The following is a 16138-nucleotide window of genomic DNA, read 5'->3' as shown; positions in this document are numbered from 1 at the left end:
GAATTCACCAGAGCCAGAGTGGGAGGCAGAGCAGGCAGAATGACGAAGTACACTGCTGAGGAGAGCAGGGGGCAGCAGGAGAGGTCTGTGCACGCTGTGGGACCCACACCCGGTGGCTGGAGATCGAACCGGCACTGTAGAGGCTGCGGGCAGCTTCACAACCCAGCGCTCAACTGCTGCGCATACAAGAACTGGGGTACAGGCCTGAGGTGCAGGGGCAGGGGAGTGAGAGGATTCACTACAGACAGAGTGGGAAACAGAACAGGTGGATTGACTGAAATACCCTGCTGAGGGGAGCAATGGGAGAAACAGGAGAAGTCTGCTGTGCCATGTGGGTTAGCTACCTGGCCAGGGATTGAACTCATGTTGCAGTGGCTGCAGATAGCTTCTTAGTGCTGAGACTTAACCCCTTGCGCCATCAGGGAGGCCCAAGACCTTGATTTTAATTCTTCTGTATATATCCCCAGAAGTGGGATTGTTGGAGTAGATGGTAGTTCTAGTTTTGATGCCAATCCATACTATTTTCCATAGTTACTGCATTGATTTGCAATCCCTCTCACACTGTATATGGATTCCAATTTCTCCTTATTCTTGTCAACACTACCTTTTGGGGTTGCTTTGATTAACACTTCCCGATGATTAGTGATATTGAGTATCATTTCATTCAGATTCTTTTCATGTGAGTATCTATTTAGGTATTAGAGAAATGTCTGTTCAAGTTCTTTAATCATTTTTTTTTTCCTAGAATCTGTCATTCAAGGGGTGAGGGCTCAACAACAGAATGTGATATGTGGTGGCTGGCAGGACAACAGACTGGTAGGTAAGATCTTGGAAAATCTTATTTGACTTGCCAAAGAGTTTGTCTTTCATCCATTATGCAATGGGGATGCCTTCTGGCTTTTTTGCATAGATTTCCAAAATTTATTTATGTTTTTACAAACACAAGAGGTAATAAGCAAATCAAGAGAATGCTGAAACTTGTAGTAGTTACAGAAGCAAATTAAAACAATAATGAAATATTATCCCTGTTTTTTTAATGAAGTTCTTATTTTCTTCACCACCATCCCTTACGTCTCCTTATCCCTTTCTCTCTCCCCACCCTCTTAACCCTGGAGCCCTCAGAATGTTTGTTGATGTCCACTAGTTGAAAGAATTTTATGTTGTCAAATTATCTGTTATGTGAATATCCATATTTGCTTTCATCGTTCTGACTTATATTGCTGCATGTAATTCAAATTCCCTTCATTTTGTTGAAAGTGGCTGATTTCAGTCTTTTTTCTTTGTGGCTATATAATCCTCCATGGTATGTATGTACTACATTTTCTCTATCCATTCATGCATTGAAGGAGATTTAGGCTGCTTCCATGTCCTACCTATTGTAAATAATGCTGCTGTGAATATTGTGGAACATATTTTTTGTTGTTGTTCGTGGTTTTGTATTCTGTGGATATATGCCCAAGAGTAATATTTGGGTAGTATGGCATTTACGTTGTTTTATTGGTGTTTCTCTTGAGGGATGAGGTTCATGACTTCCCATTCCATTGTCTTGCTGATGTCACTTAAGGATTTATTCTTTACTGCAAATTCAGTTTCTGCATAAGCTATAGGACAACTCAGATCATCTGTTTGACCATGGATGGGTTTTGGTAGTTTGTGCTTTTAAAGAAGTTGATTCATTTCATTCAAGTTGCTGAAACTCTAAGTTGAAGGTAGTAATAAAGTTGAAATATTAAAAATATTTCTTAGCGGACCTCCCCTGGTGGCACAGCGGTTGAGCGCTGGGCTGTGAAGCTGCCCTCAGCCTCTGCAGCACCGGTTCGATCCCCGGCCGCCGGCGAGGGACCCACATGGCGCCCAGACCTCTTCTGCCATGCCCACTGCTCCCCTCAGCAGTGGATTTCATCAGTCTGCCTGTTCTCTTCCCCGCTCTGGCTCTGGTGAATTCTCTCACCCTCCCGTGCTTCTGACTGTACCCAGTGCTTGTATAAATAAATAAATCTTTAAAAAAAAATTTCTTAGCTCTTTATGTTTGTGTTATTGTTCAGTGAATACATTTTCACTGGTCTAGTTGAGTCTTGGCCCGGACATAAGGGAATTTTACTACTTCATCAGGATCTCTGTGTTTGGTGTGAAATCCCTAGATTACAAAGTTTATATTTCCTTTCATTAAGCCCATAAGAGGAAAAGTAGAGACAAGAAGAACCTGTCACTTAAACTTGGAAAGACGTACTCTCTAAGTTAAAAAGTATTTTGACATAGAAACAGCATAGGGTCAGCAAGTGTTTGCCATTACATATGGTAGCTTTGGCAAACTAAGTGTACAACCTTATATTACCCTTTTTTGTCTCTTAGCATCCGAATGATCTATCTCAGATGTGGTGCATCAGGGGAAAAGTAGGGGTAGGAATCTTTATATTTAATATTTAGATTTTAGCATACATCTAGATTGAGAACTACTAGTGAAGGAAACATACCTTTACAGAAAGACAGTTTTTAATCTGTTCCTGGAGATATTATTTTTTTAAAAAAGCACTAAACAAGATGTTATGTAATTTGGAATCTGGTATATACTTATACCATCAAGGTAGGAATAAAAGTTAATTTTGCTTAGCTTCAATTTTCTTGATTTCATATGGTTAATAAAGAAACCATTATTTGGTTTTGAAGGCACTTATTTTTTCTACCATGAAATTTCTTCAACTAGTAAAAATGTATTTTACTTATTCTTTAATGACAATACAGCTTGGAAAAGAAAATACAAAGCATACAGACATAAACATTCCATCTAGCATCTTGTGGGTCTCATCTAATTCCCTATGAAGTTGCAGTTTAAGTGAGGAAACACCACTTAGCAGTGGAAGGACACATTCTACCTTCGATGGGAGGGTGTGGGGTATTCAAATGAATTTTTATTCCCAAATTTTTATTGCCCAAATGCAATCAGATTATTAATATGGATTTAATGGCATCAGCTGCTTCTCTGCTTTTCTCCCATCATGTAATTTCTTTTCTTCCATCATGTAATAATTTCTTTAATATTTATTTATATATATATACATATATATTACATCATTGTTTACATCATTTTTCATTTTTGTACAATGTTTGCTTTCTCCTCTCAGGTGTAATCCCTGTAAAATTCCTATCACCAAATATTTTCAAGATCTTAACATATACAAGCAAATCCATATATTCCTTATAAATGTAAGCAACTAAGGCAAATATATAAGAATTTGACCAATATGTCTATGCAGTAAGAGTTTGTAAACTATGTCTGTGGGCACCACCTATTATTGGAACACTGGTATGGCCATTCATTTATGTCTGTACCTAGGACTGCTGTCACCCTGGCAGATTTAAAAGTTGAGACAGACTATAAGTCACAAACTCGTGAATAATTACTGTCTAGTCTTTTACTGAAAAGTTATCCACCATTGCTATGAAGACTAAAACCTTACTTTTTGGTGAAAAACCTAAATGAACTCTTCAGAAATCTAAAGTCCAGTGAAATATATTTGTAACTTGAAAATTACTCTTAATTGCTTTCAGAAATACCAACCACTTACCAAAGGCTTTTGATAATTAGGATGAATTCTACATATAGTCACACTAAGAGCATTATTTTATTGATCAACATGTCAAAAAAAGTCTGTATTCTCTTGGGAAAATCAACAGAATCTCAAGTATGACTGAGGGGAAAGAGGTATCTGAGGGGCAAATAGTGCCAAAGGAATCAGTTTTACGGCAAAGGATAGAATTGGGCTTTTAATAGTAAACTTAGTGCAGTATATATGTATGTTAGTGTTTTAATGATGCGTACTTGAAACTTAAGCAATGTTATAATTCTATGCTACTTCAATAAAAAACAAGTGGGAGAAGACAGCCTAAGCTTTAAGGATTATATATGATCTACTAATTTAGCTCAGGTTTCTAACACATTATCATCATTGAAGTTCCATCTCTGAATGATATGTTGCTACAAATGCGTAATTGTCATCATATTAATATGTTTAGTGCAGTGTGAATTATCTAAAGTTCTAGTGTCCTTTTAAAATTATAATCTGGGTGAGCAAGATGGGAAAATTTCCACTTGTTAATGATCCAACAGCTAGTTACACTAACGGTTTCTCCTATATTCTTATGGTAATTCTGTGCAGATTCTAGATTTCTGTATCAGATGATTTACTTTAGCTTGAAATCCACCAGAGAGGATTGTCATTCCCGATGCCCAGGAATCCCATCATTTATCACAGGCTGTCAGTCTTGATGCAATGGAAAACTACATTGTCTTTCTTTTTTTTTTTTTAAGATTGATTGATTGATTGATTGATTGATTTATACAAGCACTGGGTACAGTCAGAAGCGCGGGAGGGTGAGAGAATTCACCAGAGTCAGAGGGGAGAGCAGAGCAGGCAGACTGATGAAGTACACTGCTGAGGGGAGCAGCGGGTGGCAAGAGAGGTCTGTGCGCCATGTGGGACCCTCACCCAGCGGCCAGGGATCAAACTAGTGCTGCAGAGGCAGCGGGCAACTTCGCAGCCCAGTGCTCAACCACTGCACCACTGGGGAGGCCCTACATTGTCTTTCTTAAGAGTCAATGTTGTGGAAGGGATCATGCTCAGCGAAATAAGCCAGAAAGAAAAAGAAAAATACTGGATGGTCTCACTCATAGCAGGAATCTAGAAAACTTAAATAAGGGACCAAGAAAAAGAATAACTATAAGAAAGAAAGTATAAAAATCAACAAACAACTATGAACCAGAGACACTCTATGGGGGGTAGGGGGCGGGGAAAGGAGGGATTGGGTTCAAAATAAGGGGGTTGCAATTGTAAGGGCAATATAAAAATAAAATAAAATTAAAAAAGAGTCAATGTTGTATCTGATATTGAAACCCACTTGGCCAAACTAATGGCCCAACTATGTCCCAATATAGTATATAAGACTTTGCTCAATATTTAGTTTTCTGCCAGTGGTCATGTGGAAGATGACAAAAACTAACTCATGATTCTGGGTATGTTGCCACAGAGATAAGATGCCTCCTTTTTATATAATACTTTTTTTTAGGAGGATGGACATGATTTCAATTAAAGTACTAAATACCTTTTTAAATTTTAAGTATTATAAAGATACAAGATCTAATTAATATCAAGTGTAGTGATTTTTCCAATATTATAAAAGTGCTTGAGTTATACCTAAGTTAAGAGTGACCAGGAATGCTATTGTACAGGTCTTCACCTTCACAGACATCTCTTCTTTGGTTTTTCCATCCTCTTTTGGAGATTCTGTATCTCATTTAGAGTTTTCTGATCCATTATAGAATCTTTCCTTTAATAGTCGGGCCTGTTCCTAAAGGATAAATGGAGACTGAGTAAAGTATAGTATTAAGTAGACCTCTATCTTCTATCTTGTTCCCACATTCATAGTTTTTTTTAGTAATTTCTTTTAAAAAAAAAAGATTTATTTATTTATGCATTCAAGAACTGGGATACAGGCCAGAGGTGTGTGGGGGGTGAGAGGATTCACCAGAGACAAAGTGGGGAACAGAACAGGTGGATTGACTGAAATACACTGCTGAGGGGAGCAGCGGGCAAGTCAGGAGAGGTCTGCTGCACCATGTGGGTCACCTCCCTGGCCAGGAATTGAACCGGTGCTGCAGTAGCTGTGGATAGCTTCATAGTGCTGCCTCTTAACCCCTTGCGCCACCAAGGGCGGCCCTTTTTCAGTAATTTTTTTGAAATTTTCTCTACTTTTAATTTTTATTCTTCTTCTTATGGACAACCTAGCCCTATAATTACTTTTTTTTTATTATCCTTTGCTAAGAAAGATTTTCAACTTAAACATCCTGATATATTGATATACCTAAATTACCAGCCTTGTTCTCTGTTCCCATTACCTCTATATACTTGTTGTGGGCAATTTCATTAGATATTTGGCATCAAATATTATCTATGCATTATATACTCTTTTGCACACAGATATATGACACAGAAATAAAGAATTCTCAAAATCTGTTGAAGTATCTGAATCTTAGATTATAGCATCTGATGTAATCTCCATAACTTGGTGGCAGTAGTAATAACATTAGGAAAGGAAATCAGAGTCCTAGATATACCAAACTGGATTACTGAAGGATACACTGATGAAGGACTGGACTGATAAAACTGCAAATAAGATCTTAACAACTAGACACAGGCAAGGGCATTCAGGCTGCTTTTAAGATATTGAAAAGTATAAGCAGACAAGCAAGGCCCTGCTTCTGGGCTTCATATCCTCACCACCACACTAAGGCTGATCAGGGAGACTAGAGAAAAGACAGACACCTGAATGTGATGCAATTAAATACCTGAAGTTTAAGGGCAAGAGTCCTCTCTTGCTCTTCCAGCAGCTGGACCCTGTCCCTCTCCATCTTCTCAGTCAATTGTCTCACATGTTCCTGATAACTCTTTTCTTTCTGTTCCATCATCTGTTGATTCCTTGTTAGCCTTTCCTCTAACATTTTTGCTGAAGCCTGAGCAGATTCTGCTTTCACACGTTCCACTGTCAGGAGGAAAAGGAAGAAAAAATTGTATGTGGGAAACCAGGTTGTTACCTTGTTCCTTGTACACTGACCTTCATCGTTGCTGCTGACTGCAGATGCCCTAGTCAGAAATGGCCTCAGGGCCTCCCCGGTGGCGCAGCAGTTGAGCACTGGGCTGCAAAGCTGCCCGCAGCCTCTTCAGCGCCAGTTCAATCCCCGGCCCCTGGCAAGGGTCCCACATGGCGCGCAGACCTCTCCTGCCATGCCTGGTGCTCCCCTCAGCAGTGTACTTCGTTAGTCGGCCTGTTCTGTTCCCTGCTCTGGCTCTGGAGAAATCTCTCACCCTCCTGCGCTTCTGACCGTACCCAGTGCTTGTATAAGTAAATAAATAAATCTTTAAAAAAAAAAAAAAAAAAGAAATGACCTCAGCAGTAAGAGGCATCTTTGCTGCTCTTGTTCTTGCTGAGATTCACCCAGCCAAGTTAGTTAAACTAAGAGATTTTGAGGTTCTCTAGTCTCCTCACCTTTAATTTCTTTTTCCTTTCTTGTGAGCATCTGGTCTGTCTGTAGAATGGCATCAGTCACAGATTCCATGGATGCCAAGTATTTCTGAAGAATCTCTTCAGCCTTAGGACCCAGAGAACAAGCAGTTAGTGATAGGAAATATCTGCAAGCACTTGCCCCTGCCCTGACTGTCCACCATCTTTTCCTCTAGGACTTTGTCCTCCTGGGCCTGTGAAATGGTGGTCAAGAGTCCTGTCACAGTGGTGTGGGTGCATGTTCTGTGCTGCCAATCTGCTAACCCTGTTAAGCAAAGTTATATATATGTGTGTGTATATATATACACACACACGGGTATATGCATATATGTGTATATATATGTATAAACTGGAAATATAAGATTCTGTTCCTATAGACAGAGGGATCTAATTTTGGAGTTCTAGTGCTATGTTCCCATTTGGGGTGAAGTTGCTTTAGAATGAAGGCATCATGCAGAAGGCACATCAGAGCAAAACAGGCGGAGGATGAGAGGGAGGGAGGGAAGTGTGGGTTTGAGGGAGAATAACTGCAGAGAGGCAGATGATAACATGATTTAAATTCTTGTATTTGCTACTTAAGGGCAGTTTGAAACCTAAACTGGTAAATTACCATGATTTTGAAAGCGACTATCATTGGGTATCTGTCCTCTGTACTATTTTTTTAATTTAATTTTCTATTTTTGCTCAGAAGAATTGGGTGTAGGCCAGAGGTGTGGGGAGTGAGAGGATTCACCAGAGGCAGAGTGGGAAGCAGAACAGGTGGATTCACTGAAATACACTGCTAAGTGGAGCAGCGAGCATGACAGAAGAGGTCTGCTGCACTGTATGTGGGTCAGCTCCCTGACTAAGGAACAAACTCAGGTTGTAGTGGTGATAGTGCTGAGACTTAACCCATAGACCACCAGGGAGGCCCTTCTCTGCAATATTTGACCCCAGCTGTAATAGTGAATTGCAAATAGCCTAGTGATTAATCTGATAAACCAACTTATAATTCACTTGTTAACTAAGTGTACACTCTTGGATGAGTATAGGATGCATATCATAGAAACTCAACAGGCTCCCTGTGCAAGTTGATTGAATGAAAGTGTGAATTGCACATCTATGTACAATTGCACTTGGCCACTTTGTTGTTACAAGGGTGCATGTCAGCACCTTCCCAGAATTAACAGCTAAATCTAGATTACCTGCATCCCTTTCCAGGGTTGTTGAAAGTACTTTTTCTTCAGCTCTTGTATTTTCTGGATGTAGAGACAATAGCCCCCTGGTTTAGAATATATCCCCTGTTTTACATCTTCTTCAAGAGGAGTGAAAATATCCTTAAGTAAATCTGAACAACGATCTGATGATACTTTCAAATTCTGTTTAAAAAAATCTTCCTGCTTTTTTTCTAGCTGAGCCTTTAATATAAAAAATAAGGTATGAAAATAATAAGGAAAAGGTAATACATTGACCTCAGAATTTCTTTGCAAGTCCCTTTATAATTGGAGGTGAAATCTGCTAACTTTATATCATACCATTAGATATAAACTTCTGCTTTTTAAATTAGACCAATGATTGCATATGGAGTAAAGGTGGTTCAGCTAAGACTGCTGAAAGGAACTGAAACTATAGTTTACTTTGCTTTTGACTAGAATATCAAATCAGTCTCATAACATAGGGATGCAATTCGATTAGAAGCCCTGATTGTTGCATAGGGAAGATGTTTAATTTATTCATGAAAAAAATGTGAAGTGTTTGAGTCCATTACATTTTCTAATAGTACTTTGCTTTCTGAGACCTTAATCCATATGAACTTGAGAAAAAAAATTACCACTAATTCCTTTTGAAATAAATGGTCTATATCTTTGAAGGAACTCTTCATGAAGACTTCAGTGGCCTCTCTGGCAAAGGCCCTGTGCAGATACAGCAGCTCCTGGAGGGTTTCTGCGGGCAGGTGCGCATTCTGCTCCATCAGTTGTTCATAGCGGGCAATGGCCTTTTGCACTGCAGCTGAGTTCTCTATCTGGGCCAAGGCCAGGACTGCATTCTCCATGCAGGGCAGCTTCCCACTGCTGATGGCATCGACATAGGTCACCACCAAGCTCTGTAGACCTACAGAGAACAAATGATGATGCTTGTTGTAGATGGGGCAAGGAAATGTTCTGGTATGAAAGTTTGTAATTATGTGTATTACCACCTATTTGCCTCACAGCATCAATGTCCTCGGTATCACCTGGGAGTTTGCAGCTATTAATGCAGACTCTGCCTCTGGATTAGACCCTCCTCTCTGGCAAGAGCCCTGGTGATATATGTGCACATCAGAGGTGTTGGTGTGGTTCTTTCAGTCCTTCTGTCTTTTCTCACCCAAGAAATTCTACAAGGCAGATGCTATCCCTTCCAGGTTTAGTGTCATCAGTGAGAATAAAGACTGGAAGAGGACTCACGGGTTCCATTGACCTGGATGCCTCCCAAAACTGTTTTAGTTTTAGAATTGCTGAAGATGTAGTCACAGAAGACTGAAGTTTGTTGCACAAATTCAGGGTCCAGCTCATCATCATGCAACGTCTCCAACTGCTTTAGTTTCTCCCGGTGAGTGGGCCGATCAAAGATAAAGCATTTCTTCTTTGGGAAGAACTTCCGGATACAGAGTCGGGGCAGATTAAAATTTCTATCTTTTTCACTGGAACCTGGAAGAAGACAAAAAAGGTACTTGGCGGATATAGGTTCTTACAAACTTTTACTATAAAGGGTCAAACAGTAAATATTTTAGCTTTTGTCTTTTTTTTTTTTTTTTTAAATATTAAATTTTATTTTTATATTCCCCCATACAATTGCAAACGCCCCATTCTGACCCCAATCCTTCCCCTCCCGCCCCCCACCCCCCAAATAGTGTCTCTGGTTCATAGTTTTTTGTTGATTTTGATTTTCACTTTCTTATATTCATTTTCCTGGTCCCTTATTTAAGTTTTCTAGATTCCTGCTATGAGTGAGACCATCCGGTATTTTTCTTTTTTTCTTTTGGCTTATTTCGCTGAGCATGATCCCTTCCAGTGCCATCCATGTTGCTGCAAATTGCATGTGTTTATCTTTTTTGAATGCTGAGTAATATTCCATGGTATATATGTACCACATCTTCTTGATCCAGTCATCTATTTTTGGGCATTTGGGTTGTTTCCAAAGCTTAGCTATTGTAAACAGTGCTGCTATAAACATAGGAGTGCAGGTGCTCTTTGGAATTGATGTTTCTGTGTCCTTTGGGTAAATACCTAGGAGTGGAATTGCTGGATCATATGGAAGCTCTATGTTTAGTAGGTCCAGAAATCTCCACACAGCTCTCCATAGTGGTTGGACCAGTTTGCACTCCCACCAACAGTGCACAAGAGTTCCTTTTTCTCCACATCCTCGCCAACATTTGTTGTTGCTAGTTTTTTTAATATGTGCCATTCTCACTGGTGTGAGATGGTATCTCATGGTAGTTTTGATTTGCATTTCCCTGATTACAAGTGATGTTGAACATTTTTTCATATGTCTGTTGGCCATTTGCATTTCCTCTTCAGAGAAGTTTCTTTTTAGCTCTTCTGCCCATTTTTTGACTGGATTATTTTCTTTGTTGTTGCTGAGTCTCATCAGCTCTTTGCAGATTTTTGTGATCAGTCCTTTATCATTAGTGTGGGTGCAAAAATGTTCTCCCAGTTGGTGGGGTTTCTCTTTGTTTTTGTTATTGTCTCTTTTGCTGTGCAGAAGCTCTTTAATTTGATGTAGTCCCAGCTGTTTATCTTTCTCTTCACTATCACTGCTTTGGGTGATGTGTCTGTAAAGATGTCTTTGATGTGCAAATCCCGTAGTGTTTCGCCTATATTTCCTTCTATGTATTTTATGGTTTCAGGTCTTATGTCTAGTTCTTTAATCCATTTTGAGTTGATTTTTGTGTATGGTGTGAGGTAGTGGTCAAGCTTCATTCTTTTGCATGTAGCGACCCAGTTTTTCCCAGCACCATTTATTGAACAAACTTTCTTTGCTCCAATGCATAGTCTTCGCTCCTTTGTCAAAGATTAGTTGACCATAAATCTGTGGGTTTATTTCTGGATTTTCTATTCGATTCCATTGGTCTGTATGTCTGTTCTTGTTCCAATACCATGCAGTTTTGATGATTATGGCTTTGTAGTATAGTTTGAAGTCTGGGAGTGTGATGCCTCCATTCCCTCTTTTTTTTTCAGTAGAGCTTTGGCTATTCGGGGTTTTTGGTGATTCCATATGAATTTCATCAATAATTGTTCTATTTCTTTGAAGAATGCCATTGAGATTTTGATTGGAATAGCATTGAATCTGTATATTGCTTTTGGTAGGATGGCCATTTTAATAATGTTTATTCTTCCAATCCATGAGCAGGGGATGTCTTTCCATTTCTTTGTGTCTTCTTCTATTTCTTTTAACAGTGTTTTATAGTTTTCTTTGTATAGGTCCTTTACCTCTTTTGTTAGATTTATTCCCAAATATTTGATTTTTTTTGTTTCGATAATAAAAGGGGTGGTTTTTTTGATTTCTTCTTCTTCAGATTTATTGTTTGTGTATAGGAAGGCTACTGACTTTTGCGTGTTGATTTTGTATCCTGCCACTTTACTGAATTGATTGATGAGTTGAATTAGTTTTTCTGTGGAGATTTTGGGGTTCTCTATGTATATTATCATATCATCTGCAAATAGTGATAGTTTGACTTCTTCTTTTCCTATTTGGATTCCTTGGATGTCTTTCTCTTGTCTTATTGCTCTGGCTAGGACTTCCAGTATTATATTGAAAAGCAGTGGTGAGAGTGGACATCCTTGTCTTGTTCCAGATCTTAATGGAATTGCTTTCAGCTTTTCACCATTGAGAATGATGCTGGCTGTTGGCTTGTCATAGATGGCCTTTATGATGTTGAGGTATGTTCCTTGTATCCCAAGAATTTCAAGGGCTTTTATCATGAATGGGTGTTGCACTTTGTCGAAAGCTTTCTCAGCATCTATTGATATTATCATATGGTTTTTATATTTCTTTTTGTTGATGTGTTGGATAACGTTGATTGATTTTCGGATGTTAAACCATCCTTGTGCCCCTGGAATGAATCCAACTTGGTCGTGGTGAATTATCTTATGGATACATTGTTGGATTCTGATAGCTAAAATTTTATTGAGGATTTTTGCATCAGTGTTCATTAGGGAGATTGGCCTATAGTTTTCCTTTTTTGTGTTGTCCTTATTCGGTTTTGGTATTAGTGTAATATTGGCTTCATAGAACGTGTTTGGTATTGTCCCTTCCTTCTCAATTTTTGGAAGAGTTTGTGAAGGATAGGCACTAATTCGTCTCTGAATGTTTGGTAGAATTCATTTGTAAATCCATCAGGTCCTGGGCTTTTGTTTTTGGGGAGGTTTTTAATTACCATTTCAATTTCGCTGCTTGTAATTGGTCTGTTTAGGTGTTCTATTTCTTCTTTATCTAGCTTTGGGTGATTGTAGAGTTGTAGGAATTTGTCCATCTCCTCTAGATTGTTGAACTTGTTTCCATATAACTGTTCATAGTAGTTACTGATTATTCTTTTGATTTCTGCTGTGTCCGTTGTGATTTCTCCTCTTTCATTTATGATTCTGTGTATTTGTGCTTTCTCCCTTTTTTCCTTTGTGAGCCTGGCTAGGGGTTTGTCTATTTTATTGATTTTTTCAAAGAACCAGCTCTTGGTTTCATTGATCTTTTGGATTGTTTTTTTAGTTTCAATTTCATTTATTTCTGCTTTGGTTTTTATTATTTCTTTTCTTCTACTGGTTCTGGGGTTTTTTTGTTGTTCTTTTTCTAGATCTTTGAGCTTCGAGATTAGGTTGTTTCTTTGAGTTCTTTCTTGTTTTTTGATGTGAGCTTCTATTGCTATATATTTTCCTCTTATTACTGCTTTTGCTGCATCCCATACATTTAGGATATTGGTGTCCTCCTTGTCATTCAATTCAAAGAATTTTTTAATTTCTTCTTTGATCTCCTCGTTAGTCCAGTGGTCTTCCAGTAGTGTGGCTTTTAATCTCCATGAGGTAGGATAGTTCCTTGCCTTCTTTTTATGATTTATTTCTAGTTTGATGCCTTCGTGGTCAAAAGATGGTTGGTATGATTTCAATCTTGGTGTATCTGTTGATGTTTGTCTTGTGCCCCAGTATGTGATCGATCCTGGAGAATGATCCGTGTGCGCTTGAGAAAAATGTGTACTCCGTTTTTTTTGTTTAGTGTTCTATAGATGTCTGTTAAGCCCAAATGCTCTAGGTCCTTATTTAGAGCTTTAGTTTCTTTACTTATTTTTTGTCTTGTTGATCTATCCATTGTTGATAGTGGTGTGTTGAAGTCTCCCACTACATATGTGTTTTCTCTGATGTCTGTTTTCAGAGAGGACAACAGTTGTCTGATATATTTTGGTGCTCTTTCGTTTGGTGAGTATATGTTAATGAGTGTTATTTCTTCTTGAAGTATTGTCCCCTTAATCATAATGTAGTGACCATTGGGGTCTCTTTTTATTTTTTGAGTTTGAAGTCTGTTTTATCTGATATAAGTATAGCTGTTCCTGCTTTCTTTTTGGCCCATTTGCTTGTAGGATTGTTTTCCATCCTTTGACTTTGAGCCTATTTTTATCTTTTGTAGCTAAATGTGTTTCCTGGAGACAGCAAAAGGTTGGGTTTTGTTTCTTAATCCAGGCTGCAACTCTGTGTCTTTTTATTGAAGAGTTTAGTCCATTTACATTTAGAGTTAATATTGATATGTTAGCATCTGTATTTGCCATTATGTTTGTCTTTCCTTTGATTTTATTTATTTATTCTTTTAATAACTTTTTTTTTTTTTTTTGGTCTTCTTTCGTTGTTATTCGTCCCTCTGAGGTTCTGGCTTTAGGATTCCTTGTAGTATTTTTTGGAGTGGGGGTTAGTCGCAATGAAATTCCGGAGTTTCTCTTTGTCTGGGAAGGTCCATATTCTTTCTTCATGGAGGAAAGAGAGCTTTGCGGGATAGAGTATTCTTGGTTGGCATCTGTTTTCTTGGAGTCTGTTGACTATGTCCCTCCACTCTCTCCTTGCCCGTAGTGTTTCTTCAGAGAAGTCTGATGTCAGCCTGATTGGTTTTCCTTTGAATGTTATCTGTTTCTTCCCTCTTGTCAGCTTCATTATTTTTCCTTGTCCTGGATTCTTGGGAGCTTTACTATTATGTGTCTTGCTGTGTTTTTCCTTTCGTCGTGGAAGTTTGGTGTTCTTCTTGCTTCTTGTATATCAATTTTCAGCTCCTTCTTCTCATTTGGGAAGTTCTCTTCAATTATATCCATGAATATTTTCTCTGTTCCTACATCTCTCTCCTCTCCTTCTGGAATTCCTATAACTCTTATATTTCCTTTCCTCATGGAGTCAGATAGTTCCCGAAGTCTTTCTTCATTCTTTTTCCTTCGTACTTCTCTTTCCTTTTCTGTTTTGGTTCTTTTTATTTCTGTGTCTTCAAGATTACTTATTCGTTCTTCCATTTCATCTATTCTGCTTTCATTGCTTTTCCCAGAGTTCTTTAGTTCCTCCATTAATTCTTTGATCTCCTGCATTTCTCTTACTTCCCTCTTTAGGGACTCAATTTCCTTCTTCTGATCTATCACTTTTTTAATCATGGCAATTTTAAATTCTCTTTCTGGAAGGCTCAGAAGTTCTTCCAAGTTGCTGTCGTTGCAATCTGGGGAGTGGTTTTCTTTTTGTGGTGTGCTTCTTTCCTGAGGGAGTTTTTAGGTTGCGTGTGGTTCTTCTACTCCCTACTGTCTGTTTTCTAATTTGTCGTATGCGTTGGGACACTGTGTTGCTCGGACTGACTGACATCTTGGGTGAACTTCTCCGCTCCCCTCTGGCTCTTCCAGGAGCCATCTCTGTCTTCTGGGGGAGCTTTCTGCTGGTTTTAGGCAGTTTTACTGAAGAAATGTCCCTGTTCTCAAATGGCGAAGCGGGATGCAGTCCCTGCGCCTCCGGTTTCAGGCACACTCTTCTGCGCACCCGGTCTGCCCGGACGTGGGTGCCTGCTCCCTCTGTGGGCTCAGACTGCTGGTCGGAAGGGGCCTGGCGTGGAATAACTTCCCGGCTGGCCACTGGGTCCTCCAGAAACCTTCTGCCCTTTTCAAGCAGTCTTAAGAAATGTCCTGTTTTATAGGGTGTTAGTGACTTTTTTTTTTTCCTGGTCGCTAGGTGGCGCCAGAGATCTCTCCTATTGTCCTTGGGGGGCTTTTTTTCGCCTCCCCCCACCCCGTGGGACAGAGAACAGAGCGGGAATGGTAGGGTACACCTCAACAGCTTTGGGGTGCTGTGTCTGCCTTGTGCCCCACCGTCGTGGAGAAACCACGCCCGAATTTTCGTGCCCGGGTCTCAGTTCAAAGCCCTCAGTTCCAGGACGCGGGCTGTAGCCCAGTTCAGTGGCGCGGGAATGGCGCCTTTTGCACAGCTCCCGTGCCTGGGCGCCTGGTTCCTGCTCACTCAGGGAGGACCTTCACCTCAGTGAGGACCTCCGCGCGTCTCCCCGCAAGCCTAGGGTCGCAGGCGGCGGGGACCTGGCAGCCGCGATCCAGGTCTGCACTTGCTTTTCAAGCTCCCCGAGCGCGCCGCGTTTCCGCGCCAGCTTACCGGCAGCCCGGGCTGTGTGCGCGTCTCCCGGGGTCTTTGTTCTTCTCTAATGGCGCCGGAGCCGTTCGCTCACCGCCGCGGCGGATCCTGCAGGGTTCGCCTCAGCTCCCGTTCACGGGTGTGGTGGCTGCAATAGTTCCTTTCCACTCACAGTCCCGCTTGCTGCGTCGTTTGTTCTTGTGGTTGTTTTGGTGTTGTTTCCTCCTCTTCTGCCGGTCGAGAGTGCCGCCTCTGTGGGCGGGAGGGGAGCAGGGTTCTGCGCTTCTCTCCTTCTAGTCCTCTTTTATGGCCACTTTCTTCTTCGGGCAGTTCGCTGGCGTCACCCGTTTATCTTCCGTGTCCCAGTTTCTCACTGGGACCTGCCGCTTTTCCTCCCTATTCACTTTTTTTTAATGGGAGATCTTACTCGCAGCGTCCCTCGCCGCCATGTTCTTGCTCCGCCCCCTCTCTATTTTAGCTTT

The 16138-nt window shown here is 40.2% G+C and overlaps 1 protein-coding gene across 1 annotated transcript in view; it reads right to left on the bottom strand.

The window, feature by feature from the left end:
• Window positions 1-2709: 2709 nt before the first annotated feature.
• LOC119237197 (guanylate-binding protein 1-like) overlaps window positions 2710-16138 on the bottom strand; it is a 39195-nt gene continuing 25766 nt past the window's right edge. Inside the window, 7 exon segments of the mRNA XM_037501278.2 lie at window positions 2710-5304; window positions 5306-5346; window positions 6344-6537; window positions 7042-7144; window positions 8241-8453; window positions 8867-9147; window positions 9480-9722. Coding sequence (XP_037357175.1) covers window positions 5238-5304; window positions 5306-5346; window positions 6344-6537; window positions 7042-7144; window positions 8241-8453; window positions 8867-9147; window positions 9480-9722 — 1142 coding nt within the window. The 3' untranslated portion in view covers window positions 2710-5237.

The sequence above is a fragment of the Talpa occidentalis genome, unplaced genomic scaffold, assembly GCF_014898055.3.
Source record: "Talpa occidentalis isolate TD23 unplaced genomic scaffold, MPIMG_talOcc4v2.1 talOcc4.9, whole genome shotgun sequence".
In the NCBI taxonomy this organism is placed as follows: Eukaryota; Metazoa; Chordata; class Mammalia; order Eulipotyphla; family Talpidae; genus Talpa; species Talpa occidentalis.
Note: the sequence above shows the minus strand (reverse complement) of the source record. Positions and strands in the feature narration are given on the sequence as shown.